The sequence below is a fragment of the Alternaria ventricosa genome (genome assembly GCF_023758065.1).
Source record: "Alternaria ventricosa strain BMP 2768 chromosome Unknown scaffold_9, whole genome shotgun sequence".
Classification (NCBI taxonomy): domain Eukaryota; kingdom Fungi; phylum Ascomycota; class Dothideomycetes; order Pleosporales; family Pleosporaceae; genus Alternaria; species Alternaria ventricosa.
In genome coordinates this window covers 602574-617523 of record NW_026055689.1, presented here as the reverse complement: position 1 = coordinate 617523, position 14950 = coordinate 602574, and the positions used below count along the sequence as shown (strand labels likewise).

General features: G+C 53.7%; 6 protein-coding genes across 6 annotated transcripts; 4 read left to right on the top strand and 2 right to left on the bottom strand.

The window, feature by feature from the left end:
• Positions 1–574: 574 nt before the first annotated feature.
• On the top strand, positions 575–2686 carry J4E93_005869 (uncharacterized protein; the record flags this gene model as incomplete). The annotated part of the gene is made up of 1 exon (XM_049343788.1): positions 575–2686. One exon carries the CDS (start codon positions 575–577, stop codon positions 2684–2686), a length of 2112 nt encoding a protein of 703 aa, XP_049199021.1.
• A 468-nt stretch (positions 2687–3154) lies between these two features.
• J4E93_005868 (uncharacterized protein) lies at positions 3155–5543 on the bottom strand (the record flags this gene model as incomplete). Its single annotated transcript, XM_049343787.1, has 4 exons — positions 3155–4890; positions 4943–5348; positions 5400–5452; positions 5504–5543. The coding sequence occupies 4 exons, from the start codon at positions 5541–5543 to the stop codon at positions 3155–3157; spliced, it is 2235 nt and encodes a 744-aa protein (XP_049199020.1).
• A 347-nt stretch (positions 5544–5890) lies between these two features.
• On the top strand, positions 5891–7909 carry J4E93_005867 (uncharacterized protein; the record flags this gene model as incomplete). The annotated part of the gene is made up of 2 exons (XM_049343786.1): positions 5891–6115; positions 6182–7909. The coding sequence occupies 2 exons, from the start codon at positions 5891–5893 to the stop codon at positions 7907–7909; spliced, it is 1953 nt and encodes a 650-aa protein (XP_049199019.1).
• A 1451-nt stretch (positions 7910–9360) lies between these two features.
• J4E93_005866 (uncharacterized protein) lies at positions 9361–10287 on the top strand (the record flags this gene model as incomplete). The annotated part of the gene is made up of 4 exons (XM_049343785.1): positions 9361–9469; positions 9521–9855; positions 9908–10212; positions 10266–10287. The coding sequence occupies 4 exons, from the start codon at positions 9361–9363 to the stop codon at positions 10285–10287; spliced, it is 771 nt and encodes a 256-aa protein (XP_049199018.1).
• Positions 10288–10771: 484 nt separating this feature from the next.
• J4E93_005865 (putative NRPS-like protein biosynthetic cluster) lies at positions 10772–12965 on the top strand (the record flags this gene model as incomplete). Its single annotated transcript, XM_049343784.1, has 4 exons — positions 10772–10787; positions 10898–11032; positions 11084–11603; positions 11654–12965. 4 exons carry the CDS (start codon positions 10772–10774, stop codon positions 12963–12965), a joined length of 1983 nt encoding a protein of 660 aa, XP_049199017.1.
• Positions 12966–13100: 135 nt separating this feature from the next.
• Positions 13101–14060, bottom strand: J4E93_005864 (uncharacterized protein; the record flags this gene model as incomplete). Its single annotated transcript, XM_049343783.1, has 3 exons — positions 13101–13584; positions 13638–13778; positions 13888–14060. 3 exons carry the CDS (start codon positions 14058–14060, stop codon positions 13101–13103), a joined length of 798 nt encoding a protein of 265 aa, XP_049199016.1.
• Positions 14061–14950: the final 890 nt, after the last annotated feature.

Sequence of the window (14950 nt, the reverse complement as noted above, 5' to 3'; positions counted from 1 at the left end):
GCGCGTTCTATGGGTCATGGCACGCTGTCGGTGGCTCGGGCGGATGAGCGACGTTTAAGCAGCCGGACTCCCAAGGAGCGACTTTGAGCATAATTAGCCGGTTACGGTTAGCACGCGAAGCTTAATTCAAGCCACGGCCAACAGAGTGCCCACTGGGCCTCGATGCAGCCCCCGCAGTGCATCGACCCTGCCACCCTGCATCTGAGAGGCAATTGATTACAGTCGGCACTACGGCCACATGGACTATTACCGAGACCATGGCTGAAGACGCTGCGCGTGTGCGTCTTCCGCTGGACGACTATCACATCTCCTATGACATTGTCACACACTGTCTATCCTCCAACGTCCTAGAGTGCGTCTCCATACCGATCCTTCGACGTACCAACGAAACAACGAACCTGGTTACATCTCACACTGTTCGCGACGAAGTCAGCATGCAATAAACCTCGGTACAGGCACACGCCATCCATCACTGGCGACCGCCGAACCTCGCATCCAGTGCAAGCCTGGAAACACAGACCAAACAAGAGTCAACAACACTGCAGCAGCGCGTAGCATCATGAGCCACAATCACATGTCGATGGGCTCCATGAGCGCCTTGCCCGCGCTCACAGAATGGCCAGACTTCTACTACGCAGTGATAGGGGCTGCAGTTGGTGTCGCAACACTATTCAACGTGTACAACTATGTGCTATACCGCCAAAGAATGCTCGCAGTAAGAGGAGGGTCGCGGACGCCTGCAAAACCCATCTCATGGTTCGCTCTCGGAAATGCGACACTCTACGCCCTGACGCGCGAAGCGTCCAATTTCTCCATACGCATACCAATAAAAGCTCGCATACTCAGACTACCAACAGTCGGCCGATCGTCGCTGGTTGTAGGAAACGTAGTCGTGCTGGTCGTTCTATGCCTATACGGCTTCGATGTAACGGACATGTTCAGTATGGAGAATATTGGCTTTCGTTGCGGTGTGGTTACGATAGCCCAACTACCGATTATCGTGCTGCTAGCCGGCAAGAATAACATCCTGGGATGTCTTAGCGGTGTGAGCTACGAGCGTATAAATTGGCTACATCGGTGGTGCGCTCGATGCATGCTTCTTACGGCCACCATGCACATGGGTTACTTTTTAAGTGCATGGGCTCCATACGACTACATCGGCTACCAACTCAAGAATAACAAGATTGTGTGGAAAGGCCTTGCTGCCTGGTGCACGCTGGCATGGATTGTCTTCAGTTCTATGACACCTATCCGAGGCTGGAACTATGAGATTTTCGTTATCCAACATGTTGTTTCATTCGCAGTTTTCCTTGGGTTCGTCTACATCCATACCCCTCTCGAGATGAACGGCTATGTTTGGGCAGCTGTTGCCATTTTCCTATTCGACCGCCTCTTCCGAGCATTGCGATTATTATACATCAACAGCTCCGTGTTTCATCCTGCGTTAAAGAAGAGGGGCCAAATGAGTGGCCTCTGGGCGTGCAAAGCCGAGTTCACTGCCCTCCCTCACAACACCACGCGAATAAGTATCCCCAACCCGCCCATCAGCTGGACCCCTGGTCAACATGTATACCTATCTTGTCACTCCGTTGTGCCGCTACAGAGTCATCCGTTCACAGTAGCTTCAATACCAGCGGATGGGAAAATGGAGTTCTACGTCAAGGCCGAAAAGGGAGGTACAAAGCGTCTCTTCAGACATGCGGAGAAATCCGGCAGTCTATCTGGAGTGTCCGTCAAAGCCAGGACTGTGACCATAGAAGGCCCATACGGGACTTTAAGACCCCTCCGACAATTCGACAGCGTCATTCTCCTCGCAGGAAGTACCGGCGGGACTTTCACTCTGCCTCTCCTCTGTGATCTTCTCCAAGGCTGGAAGGAAAATGCTTGTGGCACCACAGGCAGCACTTCGATCTTCAAAACACCAACAGGTGCGGTGACGCGACACATCCGCTTCGTATGGGTCGTCAAGAGCAGAGGGCAGCTAAGTTGGTTCTCCGAGCAGCTTTCCTCCGTATACACCGAGTTCCGGACGCTACAGGAAACACTCCGGGACATCAAACTCGAAATGAGCGTCTACATCACCTGCGACGAGTCCTTCACAGAAGAGCACAATTCTGTACTTTCGGGCGTGACGGCACCCAATATGAAGGCAAAATCACAGGGCGAGGCCGAGCACGGCGCTGTGCAATACAGACCGACCCCACAGAGTTCAGAAAAGAAGAGCGAAAAGAAATTGCATCGGCAGGGATATCAAGAAGTAACATCCGTGGACTCAAAAAGCCTCGATATTCAAGAAGCATGTGGTCCGAACGGCACATGCTGTTGCCGCACCGCAGTTGACGAATCATCTTCAGCTAGTAAAGCAGTGTGCAGTTGTTCGAAACCTACAGCTACCTCATCTCGTCCTGCATCCCTCGCACCTTCCACCCCATCCTCTCTCGAGAAGGGCCAAAGAGTCGTCGTCCATCCATCGATAGCGATATATTCTGGTCGACCAAAGACGCGGGATATCATCCGCAGATCGTTGGAACAAGCGTTGGGCGAGAGCGCGGTGGTGGTGTGTGGACCGCAGGGATTGGTGGCAGACGTAAAGCACGATGTTGTCTCACTGAGTGACGAGCGAGCGGTGCACAAAGGGACGGGAGCACAGGGCATATACCTACACACCGAAAGCTTTGGATGGTGATATTTTCACTTCGAATACATTCTTAATCACACCACGACGTCCAAAAGTGCATAAAGTGAAGTATGGTAGTAGTAACATTCGTCGCAATAAATAAGAGTACAGATGCAACCCGTCTCATCACGGTGCAACGCCTCAAACGCCTATCCAAACCCAACCCACAATATCGCCAGAAAGATGCTAATATGCGTTCGTGGAAAATGTGCGTAAAACAAAGCGCAGATGCAATGATGATGACAAAGGGAAGAGATGGTAGATGGGACGCGAGGCAAACGCTGGCTTTCAATCCACAATCCTCAACGCCAGACACCACTCCGTTTGATGAGACAAAGGAAATGGTATTCGCCCTCCGTCCTTTCGTCACGCCAACGCCGTGGAGTGTCATGTGTCCAAACACCCCATTATTTACCCTTCGTCGTGTCGTTGTTGTATATGTCGTAATCGTTCCGGGGCTGTCACGCATCGTCCGTCCTACCGGACCATGCGCTTGCTGCGCTGGATAAAGGGAGATGGCATCTCCGGCTCGGTCTCGGGGTCCCATACTGCGGGCGGGCTGATACCGCCAGTTCGCTTGACGGGACTCCTTCGGCCGTTGTATCCGAAGCCCTTCTTCGCGCCTCCCTCGTCTTCACTCATAGTGTGCACAGGGATACCGCGCGCTTGTTGAAGTTCGACTAGTGTGCGGCCCTGAACGCCGCCGTTGTTGCGCATCGCTTGGACGCGAAATGCCTCGTTGCCCTTCTTTGATGGGAGCCCAGCGAATGGAATGGACTTTGTGGTAGCGCCTGTCTTGCGCGGCGATGTCGATGCGGTGTCGGTGGACTTGGCCTTCGATCGAGAAGGCGACGCAGCGACGATGGGTACGGCGGAAACAGGACGGGGCTTCGTGGTTCTGGGACCAAGGAGGTTTGGTGTGCTTCCCAATCGAGCGTTGGCCTTCAACAGCGGCGCTTGGGCATTTGCGAGCACCTTGAACGGGTCCTCACTCATAGGACGACCACCAGAGGCGCTTCGTGCGCGGGTTGGCGATGGGAGAACAGGAAGGTCATCATCATCGTCAAAGTCGGCGTTCCACTCGGCCTCAGTTGGCGACGGGGGAACGTCAGCTTCCCACTTCTTCGCGCCTTCCTTGGCAGCAGCGAAGATGTTCTGCTTAGGTTGCTGGTTGCGACGAGGGGAAAGCGAGAGTCCCTTGAGTGAGATAGGTGCCGGCGATGGCTCAGCCATCTGAACATCCATGGGAGAGTCGGGTGCTTGTGTGGTGGAGGGCTGAGAGAACATTGTGCGGGCGCGGACGAGGGGACCGCGGGACGGTCGCTTTGCCTTTGGCTTAGCTGCGATGGTGACATCTTCGGTGTGGTCGTCCAGCGAGAGTGACGATAGGTCTGTTCCGCTGGCGAAGTCGGAGTCTGTGTTTAGGGTGTTTTGCGAGCCGCTCTTAACGGCACCATCAGACTCTGCTGAGAACAAAGCAGACGTTGGTTCTGTTGCCGCCATAGTAGGTGTATTCGACCGAGGAGCCAGCTTTGGCGATGTGCTCAGACGGTTGGGGTACATCTTCAGGGCGCGCTCTACCCGCCTGTTCACTTCTCCCTCGAAGGTCGCCTGGAGATGAGCCAGTTCTTTTTGTACTCGTTGTTCCGTTTGCAGCTTCACTTGTCGCTCGATCTCCAACTGTGCTTTGACTTCCCATTCTCGTCGTAATTGGTCATCCAACTCTTTGCGTATCCGTGAAATGGCTTCGCTTGCCTCTTTCTCCCGCTTCGCTGTCAGCATGCGCTGCTCACGGAGGTCTTGCCCCAGCTTAACGACTTCCTGCTCTTTGCGCATAAGCTTGACGATTGGGAGGTTGAGAAGGGCGGCTGTGTCTGGTCGATTGTCGGGCGTTGTGTTCAGGCAGCTCGCAATGACCTTTCGGAGTTCCGCCGAGTAGCAGGCCGGTATGTCGGGGTATCGGCCCAGTTTGATCTTCGAGATGAGCTCGAAGTGTGTTTTGGCATTGAAGGGTGGTGATTTCGTGCACATCTCGTATATGATGCACCCGAGTGCCCAGATATCGGAGTGGGGACCATATTGCTCGGCCTTGCAGATCTCAGGCGACATGTAAAACGGCGTGCCGACGTAGGTAGAGGCGAAGTCGTGGGATTGGAGGATCTTGGACAGACCGAAGTCGCCCAGCTTGACGCTGTTGTCATCGCCAAGGAAGACTGTGAGTTGTTAGCGCAGAGTCACGCGACGTGGAGATGACCAGATACTGACTGTTCTCGGGCTTGAGGTCTCTGTGGAGAATCATGGGCTTGCGTGGATCACGGGCAGGCTTCGCGTTGCCAACGAGCCCCATGACGTTGCGGCCTGCCGCAGGTGGGTCTTCACCGTAGTGGCAGCGGTACAGAGCGCTGACGATTTGGCTGAAGATGCTCCAGACGAACTCCTCCTCGCACACCTGGTTCTTGTTCTTCAGGTCGCGGATGACACGTCCGAGGTCGCCGTTGCCGCAGTACTCCATGTAGAGGTGAAGGTCCTGCGATGCCTTGATGTGGTCGCGCTCGAAGTAGGCGACGATGTTGGGGTGGCGGAGTTCCTTGAGGATAGACAGCTCGGCCTGGAGCTGCTCGCGTTCCTTCTGCGACATCTTGAGATAGCTGATTTCCTTGCGGCACAGGATCTAGGCGGCGGTTAGCACGTCGCGCGCGCAGGCTTCGTCGTCGCTGCTTACATAGCCATCTGACTTCCGCTTGACTTTGCGGATGATACCAAAGGACCCATGGCCTATACAACGTCAGTATGCGTCCTCTTGCGCCTATCGGGGGCGGTCCGTACCAATCTTCTCGAGCACATCGTACTTTTCTTCCTCGGGCATGGTGAAGGTATTGCTATTGCTCAAAAGACATGCAACTATTAAGGTAGGATAGGGTAGCAAGCTGCTGGGTTAGTAGAGCTCGGAGGTAGCGAGGGATGTATGTAATGTACAGTGGGTGGGATGGAAGCCAAGTTTCCTTGGTGTTTGGCCCTGTTTACGCTAAGGCCCGTCAACCCAGCAACGCTGCACGCGCCTCACGTGTTGCAGTTGCCAGGCGCACGCACCCCTGTCACTGCTCTTATCGATAGTCACGCCGATCTCCGCCGCCACTCGTCATCGCGGAGCAATAGTCACTTTCACCTCCACCATGTCGCCGTTACTGAGGACCTCTCCCTCTCGCCACAGCCATGGACGTCAAGAAGAAGCACGAGATCGAGGCCGCCCTCGCGACCGAATCCCAGGCGATTTCCTCGGGCCAGCTCAAGGAAGAAAATCCGCTGGACACGAGCGAGGATTTCAGGGTCTTCTGTGAAGCATGCCGGCGGGGAGACCTGAAGGTTTGCCAGGAAATGATATCTACCGGGGTAAACATCAACGCCAGAGACAGGTTTGATTACACCCCACTTATCTTAGTAAGACAATCTCCGAGTCCAAATCTAAACAATTCGCTATTCAATTCAGAGCGCTGACCGCTAAAGGCCAGTCTATGCGGTCACTACGAAGTCATACGCCTGCTCCTCGAAAACGGTGCACTCTGCGAACGGGACACGTTCCAAGGCGAGAGATGTCTATACAACGCGCTCAACGACCGTATACGTAATCTGTTATTATCCTACGACTATGCGAAATCCTCGAATCCTTTACAACCGCTGGCAGCACACATTACATCCCTCCTCACGCGGCCTTCGCCCAAGACGACAGACATTACCATCACAGCCTTCGACCAAGAGTTCCACCTCCACAAATTCCTCCTCGCGGCACGATCTCCCTACTTTGCGAAGAAGCTCGAGACAGCGCCGAATACAACGTCGTGGAAACTACCCAACACTATACCCGCAGAGTCGCTGGGTGTCGCATTGCAGTATTTGTACTTCCAGGAAGTCTCAATACGGAGAGCGCTACATGGGCTGAGTGACGAGCAGGAGTTGATTGTGTTGAAAGGCATAGATAAGATTGGCAAGCAGCTGGAGATTGAACGCCTGTTTGAGGATATAACAGAGGTCTCGGATCGAAGATTATTGCGCCAGCGAAGAGCAGAGGAACTGGAACGCGGCAGGGACCAGTTAGAGGGCTGGTTCAAGAATAATGTCCTCCGGCATAAAAGAGTCGTAGACACTGCAAAAGTGGACAGCATACAATGGGACCGGGAAAACTCAATCTTTGCCGATATATTACTGCGCGCCGATGATGATGACGAGGACCAAGACTCCGATGGGACAGATCGGTCACCGGGGCCGTCGGAGTCATCTACGCCGCCTGTGCGAAACGCACCGGGGCCTCTTCTAGGCATACCAGTCGGATCGGGTCGCTCGCGCTCGAGGTCGCCGTCCCGCCAACGAGCATCCCGTAAATCGACTATATTCCCTGCGCACCGAGCCATGCTATTGCGCTCCGAGTATTTCCTGACCATGTTCAGCTCGCAGTTCAAGGAAGCACAAGATACGCCACATTTGCAGATTGTGACTATTGACTGCTCGCCAGCAGTTTTGGAAACCATCCTCACCTTCATGTACACCGAGCGCGCCGATTTTGGTCTGGACATTGCCATCGACGTGCTCTTTGCTGCAGACCAACTCTTCATCGAGAAGCTCAAGCAGCGCGCCGCCATCATCATATCCGCGCTAGGCAATGGCGCAACCTCAGCAGTGGAGTCAGACAACCCACGTGGAGCTACAGATGCCGATGAAGCCGTGGACATTTACGAAGTTATTCGAGCCGGTTGGGATACAAGAGTACAACGCCTAGAAGAATTTGCCGCGCGATACATCGCCTACCGACTGGAACACTACATTGATCAACCGGAGTTTGCAGAGCTGGTCCAAGAATCCGCGAATCGCGTCAAGGCACGTCAGGAAACCGACACTGTCGAACTTGTCGACGATATTCGCTACTACCTCTCGGAGCGATTCAGGCTTCGCTTTGAAGACAGCGGGCTGGATGAGATGATGGACGAGAACGCGGCCATGCAAGCTAGTACCGAGGGAGATCTTGTTGACGCAATGGACGATTTGGCGCTAGACGGCGCGTCCGACAGTGTACAACAGGATGAGAATATCGCGTCTGTTGAACAACAGATTGCTGCTGGTGTGATTAGGAATTTGGACGGCGAGGAAGTGGGTGATGAGTTTGCTCAGGACGCGATGAACTATCAGATTTTGCTGGGAAAGATAGATACACTGCTTGAGAAGCTGAACTTGGATGCTTAGATAGCGAATCTACTGAAGCTCTCAAAACTTGACAACTACATCCGGGATATTCTGACAGGAGATTGTGCATGTACTGAAGAAATCTGGATACCGTGCCGTAGAGTCTAGCCCGTGGCGTAGTCCGGCTAATTGCTTAGCGAATCTTGGAAGTAGCCTACATTGTCAGGTACGCTCCACACATGGGATGTTCTCTACATGCACCTTGCCCGGTCGTAATTCTAACAGACTAACCAGTAAATTCTCTTCACTTTCCGCTCTTCTACTCAAATCACTCCGACTCCCCATCCAAGAAACCGAAGGGAAAAAAGACATGGGTACCCAAATCCGCGAGGACCTCTTATACCGACTACACTGGAACCTGTTAGCCCCTCTACAAGACATCAAAATCGCGATAGGACCCAAAAACGAAGAAACACTCGTCCCACTATTCGATCATCCTTGCGCGAACGCACCTATCTCCGTACCCAGTCGACATCGTCTCGAGGTGCTCAGCGAGGACATATGGAGATCACACGAGGGCTGGCATCATGGCGACGACAGCCCAGAGCCAGACTGTGCATGCAAACCTCCGCCTAATCTTGTCATTGAGAACACAGACGGGAGACCAGTTACGCTGAGGCAGTTTGTTACGGAGGTTCATCCGTATTTGAATGAGCATGTGGGCAAGATCAAGAGGGCTTTGACTTTGTTTCAGGAGGACCTTCCTGAGGAGAAGATTTTTCTCTTTAAGCGCGCGTGGAATTTCAATACAATATTGAGGGTTTTTCTGATGCTTAAAAGGGATGCGGAGTACATGGAGGAGCATTGGGCTACGCAATTGGACTTTGCGCGTCGATATGAAGATGGGAGATTTGGTGATGTTTGCGGTGCTGCGAGTGGACGCGAAGCTTGATGGTATTGGTCGGACACCGCAATTTCAAAGTGTTTTGTGGCATGCATTGTCTTGCACCTACCTGCACTCGAGGAAAACTGCGACCGGTGGGCATGGAGTGTGGGATCGCGCGAACGAGGACAACGTAGGAGCCATGTTGTTTGTGGCTCTGGTGCGGTGCTACCTGCTGTTAGTAGAAGGGCACTTGAGCAGTCCATACTGAGAGCGTCTAGTTTCGATATGATAGTAGACTGTTCTGGAAGAAGCGCTACCCTTCTAGTCCCTATTACACCTAGGCACTTTGTAGACTTCATCATTGCTATTGGTGACATCATGGTGGGGTAGCCGCGGTGCTCAGTTCCCCACCCAACGACCGTTGACAGCTTGACAAATACCGTAGCAGCTCATAATGCGCGTCATTGCCCGAACAACTTCACTTCTTCAAACTCCAACTGCTCGACTATTACCTCGGAACTTAACGAGGGTTTCAATTGCTGCACCACCATACTTCACACACCGTCCAACAGCACCTCCACGTAAACAAGGGCTAATCGCCATTTCCAAGCAACAGACGGCAACCATGTCGACCGAATCTACACAGTCGCAGGCATGCTGCAACACTCCCGCTGTAGTCAGCGAGGGCTACCAACCAAAGGGCGATTACATTGAGGCAGACGGATTGAAGACTTGTATGTCCAAACCCCGCGACATCACCATGTACGGCAATTGACTTTGCACAGATCAAACCGGCCCCAAGGACGCAAAGCAAGGAATCCTAGTTGTTTACGACATTTTCGGATTCTTCAACCAAACACTCCAAGGTGCCGATATCTTGGCTTACACCGACAGCCAGAAGTACCAGGTCTTCATGCCCGACTTCTTCGACGGCAAGCCAGCCGACATCTCCTGGATGCCCCCAGACACTAAGGAGAAGGAGCAGAAGATGGGCGAGTTCTTCCAGTCGCAGGCTGCACCACCCAAGACTTTGCCGCGCATTCCAAAGATTGTTGATGAACTCACCCAGAAGTACGGAATTGAGAAGTGGGCTATCATTGGCTTCTGCTGGGGCGGAAAGGTACGGAAGAGCTAGTCAGATTACCTCCAACATATCTCCTGACACTGTACAGATTGTCAACTTGTCTTCCATGGAAGGCACAAAGTTCAAGGTCGCAGCAGCATGCCACCCCGCGATGGTTGCTGGCGACGACGCGCCCGGCATCAAGATTCCCTACATCATGCTTCCATCAGGCGACGAATCAAAGGATGACGTCAAGAAGTGGCAGGAGGGCATCAAGGTACCTCACGTGGTTGAGTGGTTCCCAGACCAGATCCACGGTTGGATGGCGGCGCGCAGTGACCTTTCGCAGGAGAAGGTCAGGAAGGAGTATGAGCGCGGATACAAGATGGTGTTGGATTTCTTCCACAAGCACATGTGAGTTTGTCGGAAGAGTTGCGGTGACATGGGTAGAATGCTCATTCCGCTAGGGGTTCCGAGGCGAAGCTATAGTGTGAATACTGGTAATGTCGATACGAAGCAATATAACGTAGGACAGAAGAACTTTTCTTCCCAGACTGTGACTGTGAGTGTGTTGTTAGCAACCTTGGGTGTTCTAATTGCGGCATTGGTTGCGTCAGCTATCCTGTGCCCAGGCGGATCCATCATCACCAACTATCTAATCCATGGCCAATGTGGAAAAGGTCCGAAGTCATCGCAATAAAGGTTGCAAGAGTAGAGTTACGGGTAGGTGTGGGGCTCAACGCGTGGGGTTAGGTACTCTGGGGCCGCCAGCCGCGTGCATTGGCGTAGAACGGCGGTTGGGAGACCGAGGGCACGTCGGCAATTGATCACGTTGCGGATGGCTATGTCGCAGGTTATCTAGAAGCATTGGGCATACTTCGGCGTATTTTTGTCGCGACATTTACCTTCAGTGTTTCTCTCCGCATCTTTCACGTTCATTCTTCAATCAAAGATACACCAGAAAGATCTCATCATGGCTCTTCCGATCGGTGCGTGTTCCTATCTCGTGTAGCGGCCGTGGCGCGCTTGTCGTCCCATCCAGCTCCCGACCATCTCTACACGACTCTTATCGTACATGCTAGCTAACTAAGCTTCGAAGCACCTCAAGCTGTAGCAGGCGCAATCGCAGGCGTTACTGCAGCTGCAGCCTACATCGACGCCAAATACCACATCACCAAGGACCTCAAGGGCCAACGCGTCCTGAAGAATGCCGCGCGCGATCTCGAGAAGAATGGTAAGCCGGAGCTGCATACGACCTACCCACCACTTTCTAACAAGACACCAGCAAGAGGCAGAGGCCAGTCCCTCTGGTACCAATTCGAAGCCCAAGTCCACCGTCTGCCCTCGACCGAAGAATGCATCTGGTCCCGTACCGGCTGCTACACCTGGGCCGAAACCTACGCGAACGCCTGCCGATACGGCCAATACCTCCGCCAGAATGGCGTCCTTCCTGGGCAGCTCTTTGCCCAGTACATGATGAACCGGCCCGAGTTCCTGTTCGCACATCTGGGTAGCTGGAGCATAGGAAGTGCGCCGGCGTGGATCAACTACAACCTTGCAGGCGATGCGCTGGTGCACTGCTTGAAAGTCAGCGGCGCCAAGGTGGTGCTTGTGGATGAAGATCAAGAGTGCAGAGACCGCATCGAGGCTGTCAGGGAGAGGTTGGAGAGCGAGCTGGGCATGACTGTCTTGGTTTTGGACTCCGGGTTGAAGGGCGAGATATCGAGGCTGGAACCCACCAGGCCTGAGGATGAGCTGAGGGTGGGCATGAAGGGAAAGTTCCCGCTCTTCCTGTTCTACACGAGGTTAGTCAACGCGATGGCTTTTGGGAAGAGCATGGTGCTGACAATATTAGTGGCACAACCGGACACCCGAAAGCTTGCCCCTTCGAGACGCAAAGAGCAGTCGGCCTGACACAACGTGTGGGTGCTATGGAACTGAAGCCAGGGCCCAACGGCGATAGGTGGTATGTTTGCATGCCTCTATACCACGGCACTGGAGGCTCGACGGCACTCGTCTGCATGGTGACCGGCCTTACATGCTGTATCGGCACCAAGTTCTCTACATCGAAATTCTGGTCCGACGTGCGCGATTCGAAATCTACTGCCATTGTGTACGTAGGAGAGACAGCCCGGTACCTTCTCAACGCCCCTCCCAGTGAGCTCGACAAGAAACACAACGTCAGAGTCATGTTCGGCAATGGTCTTCGCCCCGACGTATGGCAGCGCTTTGTCGATCGTTTCGGCATCGAAACCGTCGGCGAGTTCTTCAACAGCACAGAGGGTGTCTTGGCGCTCTTTAATGGCTCGAAGGGGCCTTTCACAGCAACTTCAGTCGGACACCAGGGTCTCATTGATCGCTGGCGCTTCCACAACACCTACGTCCCAGTCGAGATCGATTTCGTGACCGGAGACCTCTTGCGCGATCCCAAGACCGGATTCTGCAAACGCAAGTCCTATGAGGAGGGCAGTGAGATCCTCGTACAGATGCCGAGCGAGGAAGCCTTTGTCGGCTACTGGAACAACCCAGATGCTACTGAAAAGCGCTTCGAACGCAATGTCTTTAGGAAAGGCGACTTGTATTACCGTACAGGCGACGCTCTCCGCCGCGACGCCGACGGTCGCTGGTTCTTCATGGACCGCCTCGGTGACACCTTCCGCTGGAAGTCCGAGAACGTGAGCACAGCTGAGGTCAGCGAGGCACTTGGCTCCTTCCCTGGAATCCAGGAAGCAAACGTTTATGGTGTCGAAGTGCCTGGCTACGACGGCCGCGCAGGCTGTGCAGCCATCTACATCGACCCCGCACATCTGGACTCGTTCAACTTCAACGCGCTACTTGCGCACGCGAAGGAGAAGCTGCCGAAATACGCAGTGCCTGTCTTCTTAAGGATACAGAAACAGCAGACTACGATGCACAACAACAAGCAGAACAAGGTTCCGCTGAGGAACGACGGTATCGATCTCAGGAAGCTCATGGAGAGGGCGGATAAGGAGGCAAAGGAGCAAGGCAAGGAAGAAGCGGAATACGATACCATGTACTGGCACCCGGCTGCTCTTGGATCGGGCAAGGGCAAGAGTGGTAGTGATGAAGGCTACGTTGTTTTCACCATGGCGGATTGGGACTTGCTCAAGGGAAGTGTGGATGTAGAGGGTGGGGCCAAGTTGTAGGCTCTCACTGTAAATCTTCTGTTTATAGTTTGTAAATGGTAGCGTTCTCGTTCTGTAATACACGCCATATTTGCCAACCCGCGTGAGCAATAAGTTGGTTTGCGCGTAACAAGCTATCGCTTCTTCATTGTCTTATCACTTCTCTTCCATCAACGTAGGCTCGAACTTTTCCTTCCTGGCCTGCACAGCACCAGAAGCCTTCCACGCAGACAGAATCAAGTCCACAATGGCATCCACACCCTGATCCCTCTTGACAACCGCAAAGATAGTCGGTCCACCCTCACGCATCCTCCTGCTATCCCGTTCCATAACACCCAGATCCGCGCCGACCGCCTCGGCAAGATCGATCTTGTTCACAACCAGCAGGTCTGACTGTGTGATCCCCGGGCCACCCTTCCTAGGGATCTTGTCACCACCCGAGACATCGATAACGTAGATGATGAAATCGGCGAGTTCGCGCGAGTAGTTCGCAGCGAGGTTGTCACCGCCGGACTCGATGAGCAGGAGGTCCGTGTTGAACTTCTGGTGCAAGTTTGTGAGGGTCATGAGGTTGACGGAGATGTCTTCGCGAACGGCAGCATGGGGGCAGCCTCCGGTTTCGACGGCGACGATGCGCTCGCTATACTCGTGTCAAACATGCTTTGGCAATGTGTGTATTGCGGCTGCTCTTACGCGGGTAAGGCATTGTTCTTGGTGAGGAACTCGCAGTCTTCTCGCGTGAAGATGTCGTTCGTTACCGCGGCTATAGAGAAGCGCGTTCGGAGATGTTTGCAGAGGGCTAGCATGAGAGCTGTCTTGCCCGAGCCTACTGGTCTAGGCTGGTCAGTATCTTGAGAATATAGTATATCTTGCCATGCCAACCCTGCATCATGTCGGCCGAGCAGTATATTGACATGTACGTGTCACACGGGATCCATCGTACCCTCCAATTCCGATAGTGAAGGACCGGTCTTCCCAGTCTCTTCCCTCGATGATGGGCAGCTCGCGACCCAGGTAGCTCCCCGGCCCATCGAGGATCTCATGCGTGTGGCCGTGATCCGCAGCCTCGTGCGAATGCGAATGCGACGCGCCTTCGTGTGAGTGGCCGTGAGACATGGTGTGATGTAGTATGACTATCAATCAACAGAGTAAGCCAGCAAGCAGGAGTGAAGCTCGAGGATCTCCATGGTGGGGCACGACACGACGAGAGACGTGGGGTTCAATCCGGCGCAACCCTGGTAGCGAAGCTTCACTCAATAACACCGACGACAGGCTGACAGGCGACGACACGCCGCTCGCATGAACAACCTCGACGACCGTATTTAAGGCCAATTCAATGCAGCGGTGATAGTCATTACCGTGGCGTGCCACGACTCGAATAAGGCGTCCTTAATCGGAGGATACGGGAGTGCTCGGACCATGGCGCGAGGGATCATTGCTGCTGCCCCTGCATCTTCATCACGATCCTCGGCACCCGCGATATGATTACCAGCTATAGTTCCGTTCTCTGAATTTCACGGACCAGCATGTTCCCACATGGACCTGTCGTTCTTTCTCGGCGGCGCATATGAGCTTGCGTACCATTGGGAAAGGAGAATGAGGTGCCGGAGCAACTTTCGCTTCTTCAATCCTTCAATATCGCCCAGACCCGCCACACAGCCACGGCAATGGATATGCAGTTAATTTCCACGCCTGCGAGCCTCCCTATGCGGTGGCCCTGGTACCTGCAGGTGACATGACGCAGGATTTCGCAGCTCTATGTAAGCCAGCGCAGCACCCGCAAGCTTGTGGACCCTGTTTTCTCAATGCCCTTGCGTTTTCAGGTTTCTGCGTCTAAATCGAGATCGTGCGGTTTGGAGATATTTCCCCATACGGTAGACCTCTTCCTGCTTTAAGAATAGTTGTTCCCTTCTGAAACTCACCTTCGTCGCTCGCCTGCTTTCCCCGCTTCCTCTTGTTTGTTTGTTTTTGCGATTCTATACGCGTATTTTTCTGGTGTAATGTCT